We start from the raw sequence: 26,651 nt of genomic DNA, 5'->3' as shown, positions 1-26,651 counted from the left end.
ATCACTGGGTGAAATCAACTGAAAATCATCCAAGCAAGATATGCAGCCTATTGTTTGGCAAGATTATTTGTCTGGTCAGATTTGGTGAGCAAAATGTTTTATAAAACAGATTGTTGAAATTAGCAGATGTGCAACACAGAAGGAAATTACTGTACATGCTACTGAAATTATAAAGTGCATGCATCTCTGGATGCACCCCTAATACCATTCAGTCTGTACAGCTACTTTTATTTAGTTTTTAACTTGTATACTTAAGTGTAGTACTAAGTCTTCTGACTTGTGGAACAGTCCTAAAGCTTCACCAGTTTACAAAGCAGTGCTTTTAAGTCTGTTCTCTGCATTTTAAAAATTACTGCATCTGTACATACCTGCTGTGGCATTTTCAAGCTGATGCCAGTCTCTGTTCTCACAGATGTCAAAGTAACAGACACAACAAGGAAAGGATGAGGAATATAACGCGACATAGAAACCTCCTGAAGAACCTGAATACTGGTCGTAGGGTTAGGGCTGAAAGGCAATGACAAAAATGGTGACAATGTTTTTAACAGTACACAATAGCCATCCAATTTAGAGGTCCAACAACTTAAATTTAGCAGTTTGCTAATCTTAAGATAATACAATGTTCTTCAAAATATAATCACTAATACCAGTGCTAAAAATATTCTAGGTAATTGTTCTCTAGCAGAAAGTAGAATTGATAGGCGAGTTTGAGTACAGTAATCTACCAACTTAAGTCACTAACTAAACATTTATTATGATAAGCTACTGAAACCGAGAGACAAGACCTAATGTTCAAGGTCTTCTTCCTTGAGGTCGATTGCTGAGGAACCTGCACAGCCAAACTTCACATAATGATGACAGAAATGGCCACAAATAGATACCATGCTTTGTATCAAGGTTAACTATGGGGTTGTACCTGAGCATGTCCATCTGCCAGTGGAACAGACATCGCTCAAGGAATGAATTCTCCCTCCCCCTGCAGCTCCCTGCACACCCAAATCTGCTCTAGAGCACAGTGGGAGGGCAGGGGGGGAGGGTAGGAAAGGGGGGTCCTGCTGTATGAGTGGAAGTCTGCTCGCATGCTTGGATGTTGCCCACAGTGTCCAACTGAACTTGGAAAGGTTGCCAGCTTTCTAAGATGTTGCAGGAAAGATACTAAATTTTACCCCTGCTTTTCTCTTCCATATATGCATGCAAACTAAAAGCAATAATGAAAGAAGCCAGATTATACAATAACCGATTTATACCATACTCACCCATCAGATTTTCTTTTAATACTATAAAGGCAAATAGAACAGTCTGCTCTGAACAAAATTACTATGTCCCGAAAGACACTGAGTAATAATGTTTCTGCCTGCACTTTGGTGATATGAGCAAATGCATTGTCCAGATTGGCTGTTCGCAAATATACCCTTAGCTGAAAAAACAACAAAAATGAATATTAATTGAATATTATTGATCGTGAATCTGTAAGAAGAAAATGAATTTCTCCCAGACTGAAGAGAAACATGCCAAGCAGCCCAGGTAGTGAGCAGAGCCCATGGCCTTCCCAGACCTTTGGATACAGAGGATGGTTCACCTGCAACCTGACATTTCTATCACTGTTCCCTTTTTACCTACCGGAAATCTGTAAAGGCACCTGTGCTTTCTTCCTCACCCTGACTTTCCACAGGGTAACTAGATTCTCTCTTCTACTACATTATGGTCTGAATACATTAAGCCCTCCTTTGCCCCATTCTTCTGCATAGGCATCTCTGAAAAACTGATTAGAACCTTCCCCAGAAGCCCCTCTTCCTTGTTCCCATCTCTTTTACTATTAAATGCATGCATGTTCTTTAATCCTCCTCATTCTGCACTCACTGAAAACTCAATGTGCACCATGCAAATACAGACAGAAAACAGTAAATGCTGAAATATACAGAAAGAAAGCAGTAAATGCTGAAATATGTGAACATTATTTACTCCTGTGCAGATGACAATGCCCTAAGAGGACTATATTGTAGGTCTACTTCTGTGTAAATTCTGCAGCAAAAAGTGCATCAGGGGTGTAATTTTAACCACATGGTTGTAGTTAAGGCGTTGTATTCAAAGTCAGTCAATCTTAAGTTTCATTCACTTCAATAGATCTACTCTAAGTAGGACTAATATTGGAACTTCCCAAGGTTTTAAAGACCCATGCCTTACCTCTTCTTGGCGGTCACTTAAGTTATAACATGCAATAACAATGAAATCATTCCACCATGCTAAGCCACCAGTCACAGTCATATTTTGTTCCTTAAAGTAAAGAAGGGGCAAGGATTAACCAACTTTTCAAAAATGCCAACTTTCATTCCAGTAGTTTATCCATAGATACTAAAAAGACACTGTAAAAACTAGAAAGACATTGATAAATTGTTAATCGTTGCTTTTCTATTTAACAACGGGAAAGCTGTAACCCAAATACAATTTGTAAAGTGTGCATTAATTTTTTTAAAAAATAGGGACATGAAGATTACACTAATCACTTCACTGTTTCGCTCATAGTCTTACGTATTACATATGTCCAGCGAGAACATCTATATCAAGACAAAGTGAGTCTCTAAAGTGAAGTGGTCCCTCATCTCGGTCTAATAGCATCTAATAAAGAAAAGAGCAACAGCAGCCAACATTATAAGCTGCCTTATGCAGATCAGACTAGTTGTCCATCTAGCCTAGTATGGTCTCATGCAAGGCACATTCACATCAACTGCCACCTCGCCCTTTTCAGTGGAGATGCCAGGGAGTGTGACCTAGGACCTTTGGAACAGAAAGCAGGTGCTCTGCCACTGAACAAGCAGCATCCACAATGTCCAGGGAGTGTGACTGCCTGGCTAAGAACCAAACCAGAAGTCTCAGTTTAGCTATAAAGCAGGGGTGGCGGTGGGAGTTTATACTAAACTGAGCGTGTGTAGAACGGAGAAAAACCCACCACCTCCCCGCTCTACTTCAGCACACTGCTGCTTTAAACAACTCCCTCCCTGCCAGGTTATTTCTGGTATTTGGAGATGGCCTGAAGAAAACGAGTGTGCAAGGTAAGGTGGGGAAGGGCGACAGGTTTTTCTTCCTTCCTTGCACACTCACTTTAGTATTAAAAGTATACCTCATCCCTGCTTTATAGCCAAACGTGTGTCTTTAATAAACATGTGCATGTCCGGTTTGGCCCTCAGGGGTGGGGGTGGGGAATCAGGCTTTTTCGTCATCTCTGTTCCTCCCAAACAAAATTCCATCGTAACTATCAGTTGATTCAAAGTTATACAAATAGCAAGGTGCATGACACCCTGGCCCTATTAGCTGCTTAGAACCTGTGCCGCTTTCAATAACAAGTGTATCAGTGAGGAGAACTCAATGACAATTTTGCTCTCTTCCCACACAGAGGCTCTCAGAGTAGTCAACTGTTCTGTGTTTCTGCAAAGAGCTACTTATTTGGGGCCCTTTACGAAATTATTATAGGAAAACTCTATTTCATAATGGGTTTCCCCCTTGTCTTAAAATAAAACATGGTAAATTATACTTCTAACCACCCCTGAATCTTTATTTTAAGTACATAAGAAGAGCCATGCTGGATCAGGCCAAGGGTCCATCTAGTCCAGCATTCTATTCACACAGTGGCCAACCAGCTGTTGACTAGGAACCCATAAGCAGGACATGAGTGCAACAGCACCCTCCCACCCACGTTCCTCAGCAACTGAGGTACATAGGCTCACTGCCTCTGGTACTGGAGGTAGCACATAGCCATCAAGACTAGTAGCTACTGACAGCCTTTTCCTCCAGGAATTTGTCCGCCCCCTTTTAAAGCCACCCAAACTGGTGGCCATCACTACTTCCTGTGGTAGCGAATTCCATAGTTTAACGATGTGCTGTGTGAAGAAGTACTTCCTTTTATCTGTCCTGAAAACAGCTTGCATCTTCTGCCCTTTCTTCATAATTCTGAACAATCCACATTTGAGAAAGCTAATTACACACAATGAACAAGTAGCAGTTTATAATAAAAACATAATCTTAATTTTATGAATTGGTAAAAGTATTATTTTTAACAGTAACATACAGTATGTATTCCTTCTCTCACCAAGTATAGCTACTCACCTGGGTAATGTTCCCGAACAGTTTCCATTTTTTGGAAAGCAAAGAGTAATGTGCAAAACCAAACTTGCCAACTACAGCTACATTCTGTCCCATCTTATCAATGGCTGAAAACTGTTCATGGGGAAAGAAAACAAGTATAACTTCTCAGAGTCTCTTAATAAAAAGTGAGGTATTAATTAAGTGTTTGCCCCATTTAACAGAAGTAACATTTCCAAATATTAAAGTTTATTAATGACATCTAATGGCAGCTACTTACTTCATCCTAATAATGTCTATAACATTTAATGTTTACATCTAAATGCAATCTAAAGTGGTAAACCATTAAGATTTTAGAACAACTTACCCTTATTGGCCAGTTGATCTCTAAATAGGTACTATGAATCTTAAAATACAGAACAAAAGAAGGGATTAATGCAATTAAGAATTGCTACAAATCAGTGCTTTTTCTTTCAAGTATTTCCATTTTCTATGTCATAAAGTCTTGCATGGTTTTAAGTGCAAACTTATTTCTAATTTGTTTTGGAGATATCGACCTACTTCGCACGATCACTGCAGACACCATGGCTTATTTAAGCCAAGCTGGGTTGCAACACCTGCTAATTCAAGCACCCCACCATGGCTTCTTGTGTCATCTGAACCCAATGAGGGTGCCTTGTTGGGGTGGTTAATAAACAACCCTACATCAGGCCATGGGTTCTGGGCAGTTGTTAACCACTCCAATAAGATTCCGATGACATGTGGAGCTGTGCCCGGCAAGGGTAATTATGTAAACTGGGCCAGCACGCAACCAGCATGTGCAGGGTGTTTAACAAGCCACCACAGCTTATTAAGCACCCTCATGTCGTGCAAAGCAGCCCATTCATTGGGGTGGTTCACACAACACTCTAACCCACACTCAGTGGTTGAGTGTGGGCTGTTTTGAACCGTGAGTTGTTTGTTGAACTGTGGGTTGTCGTGTTGTCTGAACACAGCCAAGGTGTCTTGTTAACCATGCAGTGCATGGTTTCTCAAACAAGCCACCTTGAGAACCCATGATTTGTTGTTGGATTGTTCCGGGCAGTTAAAAAGCCACAGTGCATGCTTAACCAGGCACCCTGGCTGTGTTTAGACAACACAATAACTCACCTTGTGGAAAATATGCTGCGTTCTGACAACATGCTAACCTACAGTTCAACAAACAACCCACAGTTCAAAACAACCCACACTCAATCACTGTGTTGAGTGAACAGCCCCTCTATGTGAACCAACCCAATCTTTAGAATCGGAATGGATAAGCTCGTTTTAAAGTTTTCATATATTTCCTGAACAATGGTGCAAATCTGACCACTATTAATCCATGTTAATTTACAACCAGAGTATTATTTACACTATTTCATTCTTATAAGCAGGCTTTGCATCTCTTTGCCTCACTCTATATATTTTGCATGCTTTCCTTTTTATCTGTAGAGGGAATGTCTCTAATATATTCCCATTAGAGCTTTTCTTATGACCAGCACCCATTACAGTTTCAGGTTAATGACACAATCCTCTACATCTCTCCTCATAAATAAATTCCACTGAGTTCAGTGGGGCTTGCTCCCAGGTAAGTGGGTATAGGACTGCAGTTCCTGTATGAGAATACAGAAGATGCACACTGGACAATTTTGTCTCCTCTCTTTCATTCTAGTGCTGCTCCTTTCTGCTTCACTCCTTTCTGCTTCACTCTGTCTTGGCCCACCCTTGCCCCCACAAAAACCAAAACACCCAAAATGCCCATGACTGATAGGCCAAAGCAAAGTCTGATAATTACTGGGCTGAAAAAAATCCAGTGTAAATTTTTAAAAATCAATTTTTTAAAAATCAATTTTTATCCACCCTGCTATGTTTTCATTTTTTTTATTTATTAAATTTATTAATCGCCCATCTGGCTGGTCACCCAGCCACTCTGGGCGATGTACAATAATAAAACTAACTTCTCTAATAAAATTAACTAGGTCCTCTGCCTTGTTTGGCCCAATTTTACCACCAGATGAGCACAGAACTATTAAGCTGTGTCTTTGCACATGGGACTTTAGTCAGAGAAAGCCCAGAACTTTAAAGAAGCAAAAGTTGTTTGTTAGATTGAACCAAAGCATTTTCATGAGATGGAAAACTGAAATTAGTGTCCATGTTTGATTAGTAGATAGCTTCATTTTTATGAGACTGTAAGTGTAGGTTTAGCATGTTTATGATGAGATGCAATTGTAACTATGTTATTTTTTCAATTAGAGAGAAATTTAGGGCAGAATCCAATGCTGCCTACCCGCTAGTGGAGCTGGCCATCAATTCTGGTCTGCATGTAGCCAGTCCTGCCAATTCCATTCCACAAGAAGTCCCTACTGCTTATAGAACGGCGATTTAGTAGTTCTGGAGGCAAGCACCGAAACAAGCGGGACCATTCATTTCTGGAAGGAGGCAGGTTGGTGGAGCTCCCTCATGCAAGCTCTGCTGACCTGCTCCCTTCCAGAAATGAGCATTTCCACTCGTTTTGGGTTGCTCCCTGGAAGCACTACATCACTACCGTGCAAGCGGGGGTGTGGCGGGGAGAGACTTGCGCAACAGAATTGGCAGGGTGCAGAAGAATCAGCAGGGGTGAAAGTGCCCCATTAGATACTGCCCTTAATATTTTATTTAGGATGTTTAAATTTTTGTTTCAAAAACTCCAATTTAAATTTTTTAAATCCGATTTTTATATTTTAAAAATCATCCATTTTTGTCCACTCTGTTCCTAGGGAGCAGCCAATACTATTGGACAGTGTGCTGGATTTTGATATTGAAAGTTCCAACTCAGATACAAAGCTCATGATGAAGTCTTGAAGTCATTAGCTTTCACCTCTCTCATAGGAACATGCTAATGAACATTTAAGAGATCAAAGATGAGATGAAGGAAGCAGTAAAATACCAAGAAGGGAACTTACCTGTACAACGTGCCAATGTCTGTGCCCTAATAAAGTGCTTAAACCCTGAGAATCCAAGCTCCCATCTGAAAACTGGCCTCTTTCTCTAAGAGCTTTATGTTCAGAGTGTGCTGAGGAACTTCTAGGATTCTGAGCTTGTATTGCATCACCACAGTTCAAATACAAGCGATCTTCTCCTTGAAGGAGGACCTGTTCCTGGTTGCTCTGTGAATAAATGAATAAAATTAATAGTACTAGTTAACAGTGAACAGTAACAGAAATTCATAAAATTTCAATTAAAATGGAGGAAACGAAAATAAGCTGCTGAGGAAGTTTGTTTTAAACCAGAACCACCTTCATTTTTGAAATATTGTAGTCAGTGTCCTCACATAGCAGTGTTACTATTTGCTATTTTACTGTTTAGTATTTTGGTAAATAAAGAATACATTTTGTAAGCAAAATTAGGCCAAAACATGTCCAAAGACGCACTAAAAGGTGACCTAGAACTATAACACAGGAAATATGACAATTTATGAATACTTACTATGCAAGGGTTAACTGTGAGTGCACTCTTGATGAACTGAAATTGCAAAATACCAAAGTGCTGGGATTCATTTTTGCACTTGCTCTCAGTCACTGAATTCCCAGAGCTATTTGCATCAATCACCCATAGATGATACCCTTCTGATCCCCAACTCTGGAAAGAAAAACCAAAACTTTCAATTATTTAAAATGGCTGAAAAATATTAGAAGAAGAGAAACATTTTGTAGTGAATATCTACTCAATAATAAAGGTGTTTATTATAAGACTGTCAAAGAAATACTTTATACTAGTATGAATTTGTGGAAACCCGGTTGCCTTCCTCCTCCATTGTCTTCTGCTCCCATCATTCCTATATCCTTCCCTCTCCACAGCTGTTTGGTCTTTTCCCCTTCAGGCAACTCCAGTGGCCTAGAGTTCACATGTACTAGTTAGCCTCAGGCAGGCAGGCAGGCAGGCAGGACCACTGGAAATACATCGGTCCCGTGCCCCCAAACATCAGCAGCACTTGCTGAGAACAGATGCTGAAGGCCTCTGTCCCATCGTCACTTCACCCCAGCAACTATACGACCCCATCTTCTATTCCTTCAGGTAGAGGAAATACTTTTAGGGTGGTATTAAAAGTATAGTTTTAATATACTTTATTAAAGTGGACCATTTTCCAAGACTTGAAAAATTCACCTTCACCCCCGACATTTTGGCAAGTCTTAATGGATTTGAATGTCTTTCCGTGATTGAACTAGGTAACAAAAATAACCGTGAACACTCTTGAATTGTACCATTAAAACAGTAAAAGACACTAGTTGAATACAACAAGTAAAACCCAGGTTAATTTATCTGCAATGTACTTAAATGAAATATGGTCACGTACATTGGGGGGGGGGGGGCTTCAATAGTGCTTACCATAGAGCTGATCTTTAAAGGATCTTTTTTGGTACCATCAGGTCGATGACTAAAATAAACGCACACACACACACACAAAACATTAGATTCAAGCACTGGATATTAACAAGGCTTTAAAAGATCCTTGATGATTTGGTTTAACACATGCATGGTAATAACAAGATTTTTTTATCCCAGATTTCCAAATGCTTTCTTTTGATCCCAGATATATTAAACTAAAGGCAATGACCTGCCTTTGGAAAAGTGCATACCTCTTAATCTACTTTCAGAATATTATATCAGGCATGCAAATATTCCCCCTCCAATACTTCTCTTAGCAACAAGAAACATTTTCTCTGATCAACTAAGACTTAAAGAGTAGGATTATGATATGAATATGTTTTCCCACATGCAACCACAGCACTGGGCATACATCCACCAGAAAGCACTCTGTAGCCACAGATACCTCCCCACTCCAAACCTAGAAAGTAGAAAAAGCACATAAAAACCTAGGAGACCTACATTTTCCAACTTCAGGTGAGAAAATACCTGATCCCTTTCAGAAGTTCCAGAGGGTCAAACAGAGGCAGCTGAGGCTAAAAAATGGGCAAATGCTTAGAACAGCGGGGATACAATAAGTTCAGGGAAGTTAAGTGGAAGGAATTATGTAGATGGCATTGAAACATAATGTTTATAGAGAAACTAAAGGGCTGTAGTAAGTTTTAAAGAGAAATTGGTTTTGTAGCCAGGGACAAAGCCTCACTCTCAGTTGTCAATAAACACTTCAAATTAAAAAAAAATGTCCAAGAGGTAGTTTTGATAGAAACAAATGCAGCCTAACATACTGTAAAGAGGATTTTGCTAGTCCACTCAAAGATCTATACTAAGTTATGGCTGACACATGATGAGCCAGTAGAAACGCTATTACAGTTATGAAAATGTTCTGTGCGCTAGATAAAAAGCTGAACAGGAGATGTACAATTTTGTTAAATGTTCTCAATCACCATGTTGGTTAAAAAATGCTTACGCAAAGTCCCCTCCTAGAGTACAGATAAGCTGGGCACCAAATACACTCCATAAGGAAAGGCCTCCACATTCCCAGGTCACCATAACAACGCAACTATCAGGAGACCATCTGATTAGTTTAACAGCTCCTGTTTTGTTCCAAATATCTATGGGAAAGCAGAAAAAGTCACAATGTAAGCACATCAAAAAGCATGCACTAGTTCTTTAACCATTTTAAAGATTGGTACTAAACTATTGGTGTATAAATTATTAATACTGAAAGGGCACAGTCCAGTCAACTGGAGTCGCAGTTGGAAGATTTCCATGAGCTCAACAAAGCCCCATCTCTCCCCCTACGTACATGCATGGCTGCAGAGAGGCAGTGAGAGGAGTCACCAGGATGAATGGGAGATGCATGCCTCCCATATCCCAGTCCTGCCCTCCTTCTTGCCTCAATACAAGTTTTTCATGCTCCAAAGCCTGAGTAACTTCACTGAGTGGAGAGGGAGGGAGAGAGATGGGAGCCATGCACAGATATCCCTTTGTCCTGACAAATGGTCACTCATCAGGGATGCTGCTAAATACTTTGGGGCATAGACCCATAGGACACAAACCTGCATACATTGTTCTTATGCTAAACTATATCTAGATATGCAAATTTAGAAATAACTGCTGAGATATATTTAAAATTTCACAGAGAGTAAAGCCAGCCAATTCTGCATCCAAATCACCCCAACTTAAATAAATTCTTCAATTAAAATTTTCACTCTACTCCAAGATCATGCTATATCAATAGTTCTTCACATGCAGTTCATTTGTGGTGGCTGTGCACAGGCACAAAAAAGAATGGCTGGTAGATTTTTTCATGAGCCCTATTGCACAAATACACTCCTAAAATGGCAACTTTTGCACCAAAAATGGAGCTTCAATTTTTTTTACAGAGCATTAAGCCCAAAAGCAAGCCAAGGGGAAATCAGGGTGTCACCTGCAGTTTCTGAATTTCCACCCAGATCTTTCTCCAAAATGTAACAACTTCCCCTTCAAGTAATTACCAATCATCATTACCTCCAAAAAATAACATCAAAATAAAATAGTACACAACTGTTGGGGGGGGGATCAAAATGCTAGGTGGGTGGTGGGAGGAATGAAGGCAGGAGAATAGGCAGAGGAGGTAGAGGAAAGGAAAAAAGGAAGGGGAGTAGAGGTGGAGGAAGGAAGAGGTTTTGGGGTGGGGATCAGAGGGAGGGAAGAATGGAGCAAGGACTGGGCAGTGTAGAGGAGACACTCTGGAATGAGCAAAAGGAAAAGGAGAAGGAAAAGGATACAGCAGGCAGGAAGTAAAGGGCCCTTCCCTCCCCAGCTGCAGGGCCAGATAATCTTCCTCATGCATGCCAATTAAGCTAAGAAAAACCTTTCCATTGGCATCATAGAATTGTAGAATAGGGTTGGGAGGGTCCTACAGGACCATCAAGTATTCTGAGTTTATTAAAATTGGCTTTCCTAAAATCCAGGGTACGCGTTTGACTACACTCGGCTTTTGCTTCCTTTAGAACCAAGAACTCAAGTATAACATGGTCACTTTCCCCCAGAGTTCCCGTAACTGCTACTTTACCCACTAAGTCATCTCTGTTGGTTAGGATCAAGTCAAGGATAGCCAATCCTCTAGTTCTTTCCTCCACTTTCTGTAGGAGGAAGTTATCAGCAACACAAGTCAGGAATTTCTTGGAGGGGCCATGTTTTGCAGAATTTGTGTCCCAACAAATATCGGGGAAATTGAAGCCCCCATTACTATTACATCATGCTTCCTTGTAACATTGGAAATTTGCTTTTCAAAAAAGCATCCTCGTCCTCTCCTTGACTGGGTGGCCAGTAGTAGATTCTGACCACCATATTCCTTTTATTCTTTGCTCCATTTATTTTAACCCAGATGCTCTCGATGGGGCTACCAAGCTCATCCTCCTGTATTCCTGTGCAGAGATATGTATTTTTAACATATAGTGCAACTCCACCTCCCTTCCTGTTCAATGGAATCTTGTTTTCTAAGTTTAATGGCCATGCTGGGGGGGGGGGTCAGGGGAGGTCCCAGTGCATGGGAAGGGTAGAGTTAGCCCTTCCCTCCCCAGATGTGTCCCTCCTGAAATAGATCTTGTGCTTAGACTTAGCAACTTCCCTGCCCCTCATGGTGCCTGAGCAAGTCCATGAACATGCTTAAGAAGGGGATGTGAGAAATCAGCCAATGAGAATCCTCTATGCTTGGCCACACATCCATAGTGGACTGCGTCATGCCCAGTGTTTGGGATTACATCCCTAATGTATTTGGTATTTAATATCAGTGCCTGTCTGCTGCAGCTAAATAAATCCTGAAAAGTAGAAGATATACAACTCTTAGGCCTAGTTAACATGTAACAACCCAGAGTATGAGTGGAGTATGGGTTGTTGTTGAATTGTGGGTTGTTACACACAAACCCAGCACTATGGTTTAACTATGACCTGGTTCACATGTAACAAGAAGCCACCATGGGTGAATTTCCCCATGGGGCTTCTTGTTGCAGCGACGGCCACAATTTTGAATATTTCAACTGTGGCAGGGGTGCACTGTAGCTTGTTGTTACATGCAAACCTGGTGACAGTGGGTTGTTGGGATGCTTGACAAGCCACCCAGAATCCACGGGCCGTTTTAGGGTTGCGGGTGGCTTGTTAACCATCCCAACAACCCACCCTCACCGGGTTCCCATGTAACAAGCTACGGCACACCCCTACCATGGCTTGAATATTCAAAATGGTGGCTGCCACTGCAACAAGAAGCCCCATGCAGAAATTTACCCACGGTAGCTTCTTGTTACCACAAACAACCCATGAAGAAAACACAGGGTTTGTTGTTGGATTATGAATTCTGGGTTGTTCGTGGTTAACAACCTATAGTGCAAAGTTCGCATGTAATGACAACCATACTCAGCTCATAGTCTAGGTTGTCATTATGTGCAAACCAGGTCTTAAGACACTAAATCCAAATCCATACAGTACGTATTTGACAGAAATATTTGAGGGCTATGTGTATATGCATAACTAAAGAGGAAGAATATAGGTCAGAATCAAAAGGGGGAAAGCCACACCTGAGGGGCATTTTGGAACTTGTTTCTAGAACAGTAGCCCCCTGTCCTACATACAAATTAAAAAGTTTGTGATATGGCACGGGGATCTGCTGTTCAAAGGAAAGAACAAATCTTAGTGCTGGATACCAGAAGGGTCTTGGCTCTGTTCAAGAAGCTTTTTGGATCCCTGCCACAATTCCTTTCAGGTTAATAAAGAATCTTGGAACATCAGGAGCAGAGTTTACCATTGCCCCCAGGCATCTTTGATTTATGTAATCAGCCCCTAGTCAGCACACTGTCCTGGAGAGCATAATGAGATTTGCAACTTCACACAATATTCTTGTAAAACATTGGTGCTAGGTACAATTTTTTTCCCTTGGTAACCAGCCACTGTGTATTTTTATGACAAAAAGGACAACATATTCATTATGCATTCATATTGTATTAATAGTAGAAGGGAATTATTTGAGCATGTTGAACTGCAGAATTCTATGGCAATATTAAAAGCTTAAATATTTCTATCACCTGGAAGATTCTATTGTACTGATCTGCAGTAGCAATGAACTTGTGCACATAACTAAAGTAAAGAAGAGAATATAGCTAGCAACCTTCTATATTCAAACCACTTCAGAATTATCTGTTGCTAGTCTTTAAGACAGACAGACGATTCTAGCTGTCCAGATGAATAGAAGACCACTGGAAGGAACTCAAACAATCAAAATATGTAACAAGGATGTCTGAACTGTTGTAACTGATAGTATTTATAAACTTGGTCACTGGATGGTTATACACCTATTAAGAACAGGAGCAAACTACCAAGACTTCCAGCTTTTGAAGGAAAGGGGGAAATGAAAGAGTGTCCTGAGGTGCAAGAGAGTACTAAATAGTTAGCAAACTCGAAATCCTTGCTCACCACTGATTGAGAATAAGCCAAGCAAAAATTATCCCCCCCCCCCCCCGGCCACACACACACAACAAGAGGAAAACACAAACAGCACAAAATAGGTATGTTCTCAAGTATGGGGGTGGGCTTATGAGGGCTGTTTCACACATGGATATATATCACTTGTTCATTCAAAACCTGACTGGAAAATAAATGTGTGAATTAATTCAACTGAGCAGCATTATGTTTGAGGTGACAAGAGTGCCCGTAAAGGCTGATTCCTATGTGCAAGTCACTTTTTGATGTTGCAGTCACCAAGTGACAAACATGTGTGTGTGAACCTATCTGGAGACCTATGATTTAGTGTTGCAGTTATTTTGTCATTGTTCAATACAGGGCCTTCTAGCCATTGTCTTTTAATGCGTATGTGTGTCAAGCATACATATACCCTCACATTTCCTTTCTGATCACATGCAATATTTTACACTACTGGTACCCCCGTTACAGAATGCGCTCCTTAGAAAGTTTTAGCTGACACCAATACTATCATTTAGGTACTAGGCAAAACCATTTTTAAAAAATGTACCCAAGCATTTTAATAGATATCATTGATTTAACTGAGGATGTTTTACTCTGTTATAAAGTTTTATCTGCCACTGTCTTCCTTGTGTATTTTTGATTGCTGTATACTGTACATGATGAATGCTAGCATAATAATGTTTTAAATAAATATGGCTCACTTTTTCTCTTTGGTGTTTTACAAGAATTGGGGCAAACAATTTTCCAGTGCTTTATTTTTCCATGGAAAATATACTGTTTCATAAGTTCATTAGCAACAATGAATGGATGCCAACTTCAAATAAAACATCAGGCAAGCTCGGAAGTTTCAAAGCCATAAGTAATGTTTTCCAGGTGACTATCCCCAGCAGAAAGTATGTGAGAGAATACATATCTGTCATATATCTGTATCTCAGTGTGACATGGTACTCATAAGTAGTGACAGAGAAACTGAAGATGCCACAACAATTTCAGTGGAAGACGGCTGAAGTCTGTTGAAATAGATTAGTGGGTACCAGCATATCATGTGCAGTCCTTTGGGTTGCTAAAAATAATTAGTGTAGCTTTCCCCAGCCCCCCAGATGTTTTGAACTACAGCTCCCAGCATCCCCAGCCAGCTGTAGCTGGAGGGCACCAGGTTGGGGAAGGCTGAATTAATGTGTCGGTTTTCAGTACCTTTGTTTTTTTCTTACATTTAAACAATGTAGATGAAGTACATACTATTGTCTTTACTTTTTTACAAGTATTCCAACAAAAATGTGTACATAATATAACATTTGAATCACATTAGGCGTGCTTTATTTTTTCCCCTCAGATAGTTCATGTCAAATATTTGTGTGCTAGGACAAAAAATATCAAGGAGTACTTTTTTAGCTTAGTTGTTTACTAAATGCAAGTAAAATAAATATGCTAAATTAGATCACTCTCTAGGGCATCAGAAAGTTTTCTGACGCAAGCTGAATTTTTTTCCAGTGCAAACTGACTCTAGGCAAATTAGTCTAGTTCAAACTTTTCCAGAAAATCCACATCACTGGTGTTTTAGTAAAATTACTTTAATTGTGTGATAAAAATGGAGATCTATTAAAAATGTAAAACTGGCCAATCATAGTAAAAAAAGAAAAGAAAAGTCAAGAACACTGCAGGCACAATCCACGTAACATGTTCCATGTGCAACAGGTTTTCCATTTACACAAATTAGTGCACGGGACATATATGACAAAATCGTCACCTACCTAGATTACTGGAACTGTGGTGTAACCTTAAGGATAATGAGCATTACCATTTGCCACTGTTTGCTGTACTTGTTATAGCAAACTTTATATTCAGTATAACTTGATATATTAAAACAGAATGAGCTACATCCAAAAAGCAACACAGAACTTAGCATCAGTCTTAATGTGATCAGACTTACCAGGATATTGTTTAGGTGTTAGCTCCAGTTTATGAGATAGCTGCATGGCCCCTGTAGAATGATCTATTGTATAAACTTGCACTGAACCACTGGAAAAAATACATAGTTTATCAAGATTTAGACATTTGTATTTTCCAAGTAAAAACAGAGAAGTAAGCATTTACAAAACTAAATCCAAAATCATGATGTTAGTTTGTGTGCAGCATTATTTATTTATTTATTACATTTCTATACTGCCCAATTGTTGAAGCTCTCTGGGTGGATTGAATTGTATTCAAGGAGTAAACAAAACCCTATATATAATTACTTAGGAGTTAGATTCCATTGAGATCCCAGGGGGACCTAACTTACAAGTAAGTATGCATACAATCAAGTTGTCAGGATGGGTTGGCTGGCACTGATTTATTTATTGGTTTCTTTCCCCCTCCAAAATGGAGGTGTCCTATCTGGTTTACAAGCCAAACATAAAGTAATAATAATCGCAATAAAAACAATCACTAAACATACAAAAGGCAGTCATAAAACATTAAAACTGATATACTCCCAAGGAACGCTAACTAAATAAAATGATTCCATAAAACAGATAACTCAGAAGTTATTGACTTAGTTCACACGATCGCTGAGGCTTAAATCAGCCACGATGGATTAGTGGCTGATTTAAGCGGTGCATGCTGAGCAGCTTTTGAATATTCAATTCACTTGTCATGTCATCCAAACCCAAGCCCACAATGGCTTATTTAAGTGCAGGTGGATGGCCATTTGGAATCTTCAAGCCACAAACATGGCTTGTCGTGTTGTCTGAACCCAGCAGAGTGGGCTGTGTGAGGGTTAAACAACCCTCACCCAACGCTAAAATAAGTCATAGCTTATGTGAAGGTTGTTTAACCATGACATTCTCATGACATATTCAAACCATAGTCGTGGCTTGAATATTCAAAATGGCCAGCCACCTGCACTTAACTAAGCCATGGTGGGCTGTCTGATTGTGCAAACCGGCCTTTTGTCTGAAGTTCACTGGAAAAGAAAGTGTTCAGGCAGCAACAGAATATTGACAAAGCAGAAGAAAACCTAACCTCCTGGGACAGGAAGTTCTACATGCTTGGATGCCACAGAGGAAGAAATCCTTTCATGCATCCCCAAGATGTGCAAAAGGGACTCACTGGATTATGTCAGAGATCAGGCAGACTCGGGGTGGGGGTGTCCTTTAGATACACTGGGCTGAAGCCATACAGGGCTTTAAAAAGGTAACAACAAGTATCATGTACCTGGAAATGGACTGACAACCAATGCAACTGATACAGCAAGGGAGTAACATGATCCCAAAATTTGGCAGAAGCAAACATCCTAGTAGTAGCATCCTTCACTAGTTAAAGTTCCTGAATAGTCTTCACAGACAGCACCACATAAAGCACGTTGCAGCATATGCTACCATGGCCAGATCTGACTGCTCCAGGAATGGGCGCAGTTGCTATACTAGCTGAAGATGAACAAAAGCACTGCTGGACTTCCAGAAGCAAAGCTGGCTTGGTTTCACATGCCAGCTTCAAATAACCATTATATCAATTGCATTCAAATTCTGGCATGTCAAGCCACGCAACAGTATTATTAATAAGAACAGACATTTTCAGAAGGGTCTACTCTATCCTTTTTCAAAGTTAGTGGAAAACAGCACATGATTTTACAAGCTTTTGCAAACTGAAAAATACAACAATAATACAAACTGGTACTGACAGTTGCCCTTCTTCAGTCTGTTACTGAATGAAGCTGTTGAAGCTTTTACTGACTTCCCTTTTTCAGTCTTTCTAGTTAATGCTACCTTGAGATGTAATATGAAGCACCACTCAACTATACTTGTTATCAGAGAAGGAGTTGACTTGATACCAATCTTGAATATCATATTGCTTTTTGATTTAATAACCAAGACTTTGCTCTTTTTGGAAATTAAGAGCTCCAAATTATCTACCTGCAATGCTGCTGCAATGCCATTGCAAAGTTACCTCTTTACTAGAACATCTTAAGACAGAAGATGTTTAAAGGTAACCTCAGAGAGGAGGGAAAGGCAGCAGTTCTGTGGTCCCATCTAGGAAAAATGCAGAGCAGGAGCGCAGAGACGAAGATCGCCTCCACACTCCTCCCGCTCTGCATAGGAAGCCCATCAGCTTCTGAGTTCGGAGGCTGACAGGCATCCCAATATGACTGCACCCTAACCAGTGGTCCTTAGAAAATTCCAGTCAGCAAATTTGAGAACAGAAGTTTACCCATCTGAAAGAAGTGCAGCATCACGTAACCTTGAAACAATGTTTCTGACAGATGCTTTCTCTCAATTTTGGGTGAAAGGAGAGCACAGAGAGAGAAGACAGCAGATATGATCTCAGGCACAACTAAAAAAGCAGGCTCAGGCAGGTACATTTCAGGACAAAATGAGGAATTTACTTGAAATGTCCTCTAAAAATAGAATTGTAATAACAAATCTAGTAAGGACAGAAAGCTGTTTTACTAAAAGCAGAGCCACATACCTGCCAGTACTAAAAAATAAATTATATTCCAGATCAGATACTTCACATGTTTAGACAATATAACTGTGCAAGGAATGTTAAGAGTGTTACAGTGGCCAGATTATCTACAGAAAACCACTGATAGCTCAGTGTTTTTTCTAGTCTAGTATATGATTTGCAAAGTGCTCCACTTCATTAATAACTGCATCCCAAGGGAGTTTCCTCAGGACAGGACATGTTTTGATTTTTTTAATATAAAAGAACTGTATAATATACTTCTCCAGGAAGACTGCTAACCAGGAATTCAGAAAATTTCAGTATAGGTTTAAGCACTGATACACTACAATAAAGATATCAAGTTCATCCCATTCAGATTCCGACTTAACTTACTTTGCACATCCAAATGCCATTAATCTGTATTTGTTGTTTACTGCCACACAGGTTCCATCCAAAACATCTTGAGCCCAAACACCATGGAGCTGCTGCAAGACATATTACAAAGGAATTTATACAAGATACTTGTTTGGTCTTGAAGAAACTGTGCTGTAACTTGAAGCCATGCATACTGTACACTCCCTCTTCAGTTTAGTGAAGCTTTGGGGATCCCACATATAAGGTCCTTCCAATATGAGCCTCAAAAAAAGTGAAACCCATATTCCGTATTTAAGACATTAATGTCATTAATTTTGATCAACGTTTAAAACATGCATGCATATTATACATATTGGGTTGGCCTCAGATTTAGATATGTGTATCAGGGCTGGTAGACGTGGGATTCCCCACACATTCCTCCACATGGCACCCCTGCACACACACACACAAATGTGACACCAAAGGTCAGGGACCCTGCCCAATAGGGTAGGCTGTGGTACAGGACCAAGGGGATCCCTGGAAATCAGGTAGAGTGGGGATGAGGGAGAAGGAATGTCATTGCATGCACCTAAATCTGGATCCAAGTCATCATACACAAACGTACAATATTTATTTGTCAAAACACATAACCACCAAGTTGCATTGTATTTAGGGTTCCTTTTTACATTCCCTATTTTTCAAGAGGGAAATTATCTCTATTTTAAAAAATTATAACATGTGAGGTGGCTCTTCAGAAATTTTTCTGAATCTGGGATCTCATGTCAACTTTATCTCTCAGTGGGGCTGTATATTTGCTCACATTTTGCACACTGTAAATTGATTACTTTAAAAATGTTTTGTCCTCTATTGTACAGTATTTATATATACCACACTTTAAAGAAACATGCCTCTTAGCACCACACAGATCCAACAGTTGTATTTTGAACTTGGTTGCACTGTGTTTTCTGGTTATTATAATCTGATAATTGTGTTTCTTTTTAGTATAATTTTATAAGTATTACAGAATGGCAGTTTGGTACAAATTCATATTTGTTATGAATTATTAATTCATAACTGCATTTTAAAATACAAATGTGGAAGCTATTTCAGCTACTGGCTTTTAAAGTTAAACAAGCCATGCCACCCAGGTTTGGATGACACAACATGCCAAAGCAGGTGAGTGATTAAGCAAATTGTACCCAGCATGCACTGTGGCTTGAACAAGCCACCATGACTTGCTTAGCCTATGATGAACATGAGAAACAGGACAGTCTAAAGGAACTAATTTTGTTATGGATATTCTCCTAAAATAATCCTCTCTCCCTATACCAGTTTAATGATATGAACTTTCATGATTTTTCCAGTCATAGTTAATTAATAGTCTATGGCAGGGGAGGGGATGTTCAGTTACAATTTTGGACATGCAAATAAGCAACTTATATGCCCCTCCCAACCCTACTATTCTATGATTCTATGAACTGATGAAGTGCTAGGAAATCCTACCTCTGCTGTGAATCCACTTGACATTGGTGTAATAAAACCAACTCTGCCATCATTAAACACAACAGCAAACCCATCAAGAGTAGCACAGTATTCCATATCTTTTATGTGCACATCTTCAAATCCCAAAAATGAACCTGGTAATGAACAGGATCAATTATTAAAAACTGCCGTTGTCATATTGCAACCTCTTTTTAACGATCTATTTCCACATAATAAAATCATACAAGTGGGACTATAAATATAAAAAATATATTCTTGCCAACCATAAGGACATGAAAAAGTAGGTTGCTCTTAGTGGAAAATACCCCTCCCCCAATCATCACCTTATGCACAACAGAGGAGTAGGAAATACCTCTAGAAGAATGTAGATCCACAGAAAATGGTACTGTACAGAGGTTTATGGCTTTCCTTCCATTTGTCATGCCATCCCAGTGAATAAGATGGAGTAGACCATCAGCAGTAGCAACAAGTAGATCCTCCAGCATGGACTGTAAACTACAAGAAGGTCACATTACTCACCATTAGCTGAAGACAAAAGAAATGGGTCAATGTGCTCAGCATACAGAGACTTTTTAGTACATTTTTCATTTCCCTTCATCCCTTCTACTTTCCCCGCCCACCCCCCAAATATTCTCCAGAGGGTCCTCCAACCCACAAGAGCAGACTTTGGCGGGGGGTGGGGTGCTTCTGTCAGCAGAGGAAAACTAGTTGGATTCTGCCCATCATCTTGAATGTATCTAAGAGCAGACCTCTCAAGAGTACTATCAGTCCCTCCCAACTGTAACACTGACCCCTGAAGAGCTGCTTCTGTCAACATTCTTTGATTTATTCCAATATCTTTTCCCACATACCTTCAGAAGGATAGATTGCACCCTAAACCTTCCCAAACAAGCCATAACGAATGGTTGTTTGGACAAAAGGCAGAAAGAGGGGTTTTGCTCATTCATAAATTATGTATTATTTATACAATTTATAGCCCACCTTTCTGACAAAAATGGCACAAAAATGTGCAGTAATAAGTAAAGAGCTGACCTTATTGGTGGAAGATGAAAATACTGGAACTACAAAGGAGTGTACCAGCATCAGATTGTACTAGGCCACTTTTATACAGGCTGAGCTAAATAAGTGTTTCTTCATAACTGTAAGTAGCAGTGAGTGAAAATGACGAAAGCATGATGGGGAAAAACATCTTGAGAAGTTCAAACAATTCTATGATCTATAGTACTGGCAATCCTAATGTTCTCTTTTTAGGTTCTTCAAAGATTTATGGGGTATGAGATATTTTAAAAATAAAATTAATGCATATAAGAACTTCCAAGTTTAGACGAATTACTAAAACCTTCTTTATAATAATGTATTATATAACATAAAATTATTCATGCTTCACACTGCATACAAAACTATAGTGCTTGAGGGACTTTAAAAAACCTGAGTGATGGTCAATGGTATTATAAAGCTTATTTTTATTATAGCATTCTTACAGAATTTGAACAGAACTTAATATTATTATGTTTATTATAACATTATAATTATGATTATTAGACAGGCTCTTAGTATTACTGTGTGAAGTAATTCTGTGAAGTAATTCTGTAATAGATGACAAACAAGAACATGCTGCAGATACCAGTGCTGTACTAACTGCAAACAAGCAATACATGTTTATTTCCAGGTGAACCAGCAACTGATGTAGGTCTGTATGCACATCTTTCTTCATTATTTTAGGTGACTTCCAAAAACATCATTTTTCTCCTCAACATATCAAGAATATGTGTTTCAAGTTCTTTAAATACTGTTCCGCTGAGCTTTTAATAGTTACTGCTGCTCTCTGTTTCTATTAATCATCCCTGGTTTTAAAAATGTTTTAGGTTTTGTATTTTCATGTGTTTTATTTTTTGTATTGTTTTTATTGTACATCACCTTGAGTGTTCACTGAGCAGATGGGGTGACAAAAAATATTTTAAATTAAAAAAATTATCACGATATTCTTATCTTCCAGGGTAAAACAAACCTCTGCTGAATGAAGGAAATATTTTTGAGAGGCAGAATAAATGGAGGCATCCAAGTTATATTTTAATACACTGACTAGAACCAACTAGCAGCATTTGTTTAAAGCTGTGTGGTTCACAACATCCTAGTTAATAAGCTGATTAAAGCTGATTAAACACAGCGACTGAGACAAGAAAGGTAGTAGCCAATTAATTAAGGATATTGACAGAGTTACATATTCATGATAGAGCTGGAAAATACTTTATTCACCCAATTCTGCATTAAACCTCATTACCAGCAAATACAACACAAGTTAGAGGGGGCAAGTGTTGTCAACTGAAAAATGCTAATCTGAATGTTGTTTAAAATTCTACAGTGGGTTTCCATTTGCTCCAACCAAAATTTGGCATCATTCTAGGCAGAGAAATATGATTTTTTGAAGGGGACTTTTCTTTTAATGAATACTGGATGTTGCCATGTGTTTTGCTTTGGATCTGTTATTTATCAAAATGTATTGCTATTTTTGGAGAGAAGTCAGCTACAGATTGCGTAGTATTAGCATATTCCTGTGTCTGTTAAACAGACTGAACTTCTCAATGAAAAATCAACACCACCAAATTAGGTAATTAACGTTTTGAGATGAAGTAGCATTTCATCTTAGTGGCAAAAGTTAATTGCTACATTTGAAACAAACACACAACCACCACAAGTGAGCAACCATATAAGAACCCTGTACATACGTCTCCCTATGGCTAAAACCCATCTTGACATTGGCAGATCAGAATTCCTTTGGAGTCTGATGCATATAAAAATGTGTATGCCAGATGAAAATTTTATTTTTTATTTATTTCATTTCTATACCAGTAGAAAAGGTAGAAACACGTGTTTCTTTGGGGAAGGGACCCCATGGGCAAGCACATGCTTTGAACGCAAAAGGTCCCAGGTTCAATCCCTGGCACCTTCCACGAAAAAGATCAGGTAACAGATGATGGGAAGGACCTCTGGCTAAAACCTTGGAGCTGCTGCCAGTCAGAGAGGATGGCCAAAGAGTCTGCCCTGTGTTCCTGCTTGACATTATCACACAACCCCATATTCTTTATGCCTCAAGTGTTGCACCTGCAATTTCCTTATTTACTGCTATCTCACATTCCTCACTGGCACTGAAAGCAAATTTATAAATTATGATTCACCATACCTGGTTATAGATGCCTGCAAATCCAGCACTTGCTTCTTTTCAAGATTTAATGATGGGGCACACTGTTCTTCCTTATAGTGTGGCGTTCCCTTCATATGGGGGCTTCCTCTGAAAAAATGTGTTATGTACTAACATTACCAGCCTATTTTAGTCAGTTCTTGAAATAAAGCAACAAATTCTGACCTGAAGAGAGGCTATGTGATAAAATAATCTGAATACACAATATAATTCTCATTGTGATCTTGATAGAAATCCTGGATAGAGAAGGGTTGAGGGCACTAATAGTCTAGCTCCCACTCTTCCCCAACCACAAAAGCAAACTATGGGAACTGTCAGAGCATGAAAGTCAACATTTACCCCAACTTTAACCCCAAAGGGCTATGTGCCACAGGAGATTTTTTTTCCTGCATGGAGCTAAATTTCTATGCAAAAGCAAGCATTTAAGCATCATTAGTAATGACAGTGAAACATGATCATGGATACTTCAAAACTGTCACATTTCTTGTAAAACCAAATACAGACTTTTCTAGAGAGATGATCTCCTGGCTATTCTATATAAAGCAGGTCTCAAATCATCAACAATGAAGTTTCACTCCTGAGCACTAGCAAATTGATCCCATGATCTGGGTAGCAGAGTAGAATGATAAAGATCCAGAGTTTACTTTATGCTAAGAAAGAAACTACCATATAATCAACAATAGCCATGTGTTCAATCTGGATGACCTTGAAATTTGGTCAAGATGATGCTACCAGTAAGGAAGGTAAAAACTTCCCAGATTACTGACAAAGGCACAAAAGCTCCACAGTAAGTCGTCTGGCAGTCCTAGTTTCATCGTGTCACAGGTTTGTCCAAGCGCAGAAGACACTACCTAGTTGCAATAAATATCCATGTTGCTTTACTGAATAATTGTAAAATTACATCTGTAAAATCCACATTTTACATCTTAATTGTTCATCTTACAATATGGCAACTTTGTCTTTCTTAGAAAAAACACACCTTGAGGCAGGGCCTTTCCATGTTGTTCTTGGGATGCTAAAAAGATCCCTCTGTGTTTAAGTATGAATTATAGATACCTGCTAGTTTATAAGACAATATTTGACACTAAAGTAACTCAGAACTGTCTAGAAATGTTCAAAGGAAGAAAGTAATTGCCACAACAATTTAATCTGATTTTTATTGCATACAAGCACTAAAATACTGTATTTCCTTGAATCACTTTGCAGTTTTTATTTATAACAATTTATAAAAGAACACTGCATTTCAATAAATTACTGTCAAGAGTGAACTATAATCATTTTTCTTTTACTGCTAATTTGTCAGATAAACCATAAGAATGAATCACTTTGTACTAGAATCCAAGAACTGAAAGAGGGTCTAACTACACATGACAATCGAACTTATTTAAAAAGGGTGCTTAACAGTGCCACTTTTAGTTTCAAAATAAAACAGCCAACTGGATGAGGAAATGCAATCAAACAGTAAATAGCACTCTCTCCTCTGCTCCCTTGCTTCTTCAGCAGAGGCTGGAAAGTAGGGGGAGGAACTCTCCAGAGAGGGAGCCCGCGGGCTTCCCAGACCACCCACCCCCTGGTTGCAGCAGCTCCTCTTCCTCTGAGCTTTGCCACTTCTAGGGGCAGGCAGGGAAGTGTGCAAGCAAGAGAAACCAATGGCTGCTCTTACTTTTCCTCTTGCTCATCCTTTCTGGACACCATGGCAAGGAGGATTGCGCCCACAATGCTGCTGAGAGACAGAAAGAGAAAGCCTTTCTTCACATGGAGCTTTTATCCTGCAATTGAGATTGCTTCTTCACAGAAATGTGTGGGCTTTTTACATGATGCTGTTAACCTCCAAGGCATCTCCTGCACTAAATGCCCTTTGTTTTGTTTTTAAATAGATCGCAGATACTAAGCTATCAAATTACCCGGTTGTGTTCTGCTTGAGTTCTTGAGTTCCCTCCATGAAAAGAGGAAAAATGGCAAGAAGAGGAGCAAGATCAATAAAAGATAATGGAAGATTCAGATACAGGGAGAAGGAGGGGGAATGGGGAGAGGGGAAAGGAAGCGGGTGAAAAAGGGAGTCATGATCCTGCATTTAAAACGGAAACAGAAAGCCCCGTTTTAAATGCACGATTTTAGGCTGGTGTAGAGATGCCCAAAGAGAGAAAGAGAGAGACAGACAGAAGACAGGTGAGTTTGCCATCACGGCAGCAAATCTTGGGTTAATTAACCCACAATTAGCTGGGATGCATGCCATGTGCAAGCCACTTCCACTTTCTGAACAACCTACAAATGTCCAGTTGTAGGTTGTGAGCCTGTCAACTGAACCCAGACACTCTGAAGTTGTATATGGGTTAAACAACCCAGGGTTAACCTGGGTTAACCTCTTAGTTCTACCACTGTGACATGTGAACCATGTCAGAGAGAGAGAGGTTGCTTCTGTTGCTCAACCTTTCTCTCTGGGTAGTGTAGCAGAGGGTTCGTGGTGGTGGGGAATTTGGCTCAATTAGCTCAGTCCTCCACAGGACACAGTGAGGGCATGTAAGCAGACAGAAGTAGATGCTCAGGCCCTGCCTCCAGGTAGCACTATGAGCCCAATCCATCCTGCCACAGTGCCCAGAGAGGGTGAGCAAGAGAGAGGAGATAGCAGCTGCTGCTGTCTTCTATACTTCTCCTCACCCGTCCTCCTCTCCCAGTGGTAGAACTAAGAGGAGGCAGCACAGAGGGGTGGATTTCAGGGAAGCTTTCTGGCTATGGAAGGAGGGGGAGTGCTCTTTTCCAGCTTCTACTGTAGGGTAGGGGAAAGAAGGAGAGATTGCTATTTACTGTTTCATTGCTCAGATTGCACTGCAATTTGTTGCTCTTCAAAAGAAAAGTGACAATGTTAAGAAGGTTTTTTCAAATATGTGTAGTAGCCCCTTAGTTTCATCATTCTAGGATTATCTTTACAAGGAAACAAGACAGCTCAGTGTGTAGAAAAAGTGAACACACTTCTTTTTAGGATAACAAGTATTGTCCAGGTTGGTCAGGACAAGCAGATGGATACTTTAATTTCCTCCATCACCAACCAGAAACCCAGAGTCACACAAGCAGTCTCAGTGCCATACCTGAACTGAAAACAGGTATGTCTGAAATTGCAGTTAAGTTAAACAAAGTTTCCGAGATAGAACAGAAGCAGTAATTGACCATATAGTCCAGGGGTGGAGAACAGATTTTAGACCAAGGGCCACAATCGCAGCAAGGAGGGATGTCAGGGCTGTGTGCTGCAGTGGATGGAATGCTTCAAACAGGAAAGACAAGGGACACACAGAGCCTATGTGGGAAGGGGCCTCTGGAGGCTGGGTGAGGAAGCTTGGCGGGCCTAATATGGACCAAGAGTTCCTTACCCATAATGTAGTCAATGCAAATACTACTATGCAAAGCCACTGTAGCTTGTTTAAGCTGCGGTGATTGTGCGACCTGGGTCAATGTATGTCATAATTGCTGTAGACTATTGTGGTAGCCAGATTAGCAGTGAATGGATTTTACATTTATTTTGTAAAGGAGATATTTCTGGGACCAATAGGCTTGAAGTGGAGTTAGAATACAACTAAGTAGAAGCACCATCTTGTCCTAACTCCCATTTCTTTTTGTAGCCTGCAAAGCCTCCTGAGCTTATCAACCCATGCATGTTGTCAAATCGAACAATCATTCCTGCCCTGCTCATAAAACCCCCTCCAGCCCCAGGCCCCACTTC

At 39.8% G+C, this 26,651-nt stretch overlaps 1 protein-coding gene across 2 annotated transcripts in view; it reads right to left on the bottom strand.

The window, feature by feature from the left end:
- The window catches only part of RIC1 (RIC1 partner of RAB6A GEF complex), a 62,369-nt gene that overhangs the window by 12,137 nt on the left and 23,581 nt on the right, over positions 1–26,651 (bottom strand). The window contains exons 4-17 of one of the 2 annotated variants that reach the window (XM_084834459.1): positions 22,919–23,026; positions 20,090–20,232; positions 19,738–19,871; positions 18,274–18,365; positions 15,389–15,477; positions 9,467–9,611; positions 8,461–8,509; positions 7,561–7,713; positions 7,038–7,241; positions 4,445–4,483; positions 4,102–4,212; positions 2,185–2,274; positions 1,257–1,417; positions 369–507 (exon numbers count right to left, since the gene is read on the bottom strand). In XM_084834459.1, the coding sequence (XP_084690585.1) occupies positions 369–507; positions 1,257–1,417; positions 2,185–2,274; positions 4,102–4,212; positions 4,445–4,483; positions 7,038–7,241; positions 7,561–7,713; positions 8,461–8,509; positions 9,467–9,611; positions 15,389–15,477; positions 18,274–18,365; positions 19,738–19,871; positions 20,090–20,232; positions 22,919–23,026 (1,657 nt within the window). The remainder of the gene's footprint in view (positions 1–368; positions 508–1,256; positions 1,418–2,184; positions 2,275–4,101; positions 4,213–4,444; positions 4,484–7,037; positions 7,242–7,560; positions 7,714–8,460; positions 8,510–9,466; positions 9,612–15,388; positions 15,478–18,273; positions 18,366–19,737; positions 19,872–20,089; positions 20,233–22,918; positions 23,027–26,651) is intronic. The other variant, XM_084834460.1, reaches the window with a different exon arrangement.

This window comes from Heloderma suspectum, chromosome 2 (genome assembly GCF_057233095.1).
Source record: "Heloderma suspectum isolate Gila_16-S chromosome 2, 16-S_ref, whole genome shotgun sequence".
NCBI classification, from domain to species: Eukaryota; Metazoa; Chordata; class Lepidosauria; order Squamata; family Helodermatidae; genus Heloderma; species Heloderma suspectum.
Note: the sequence above shows the minus strand (reverse complement) of the source record. Positions and strands in the feature narration are given on the sequence as shown.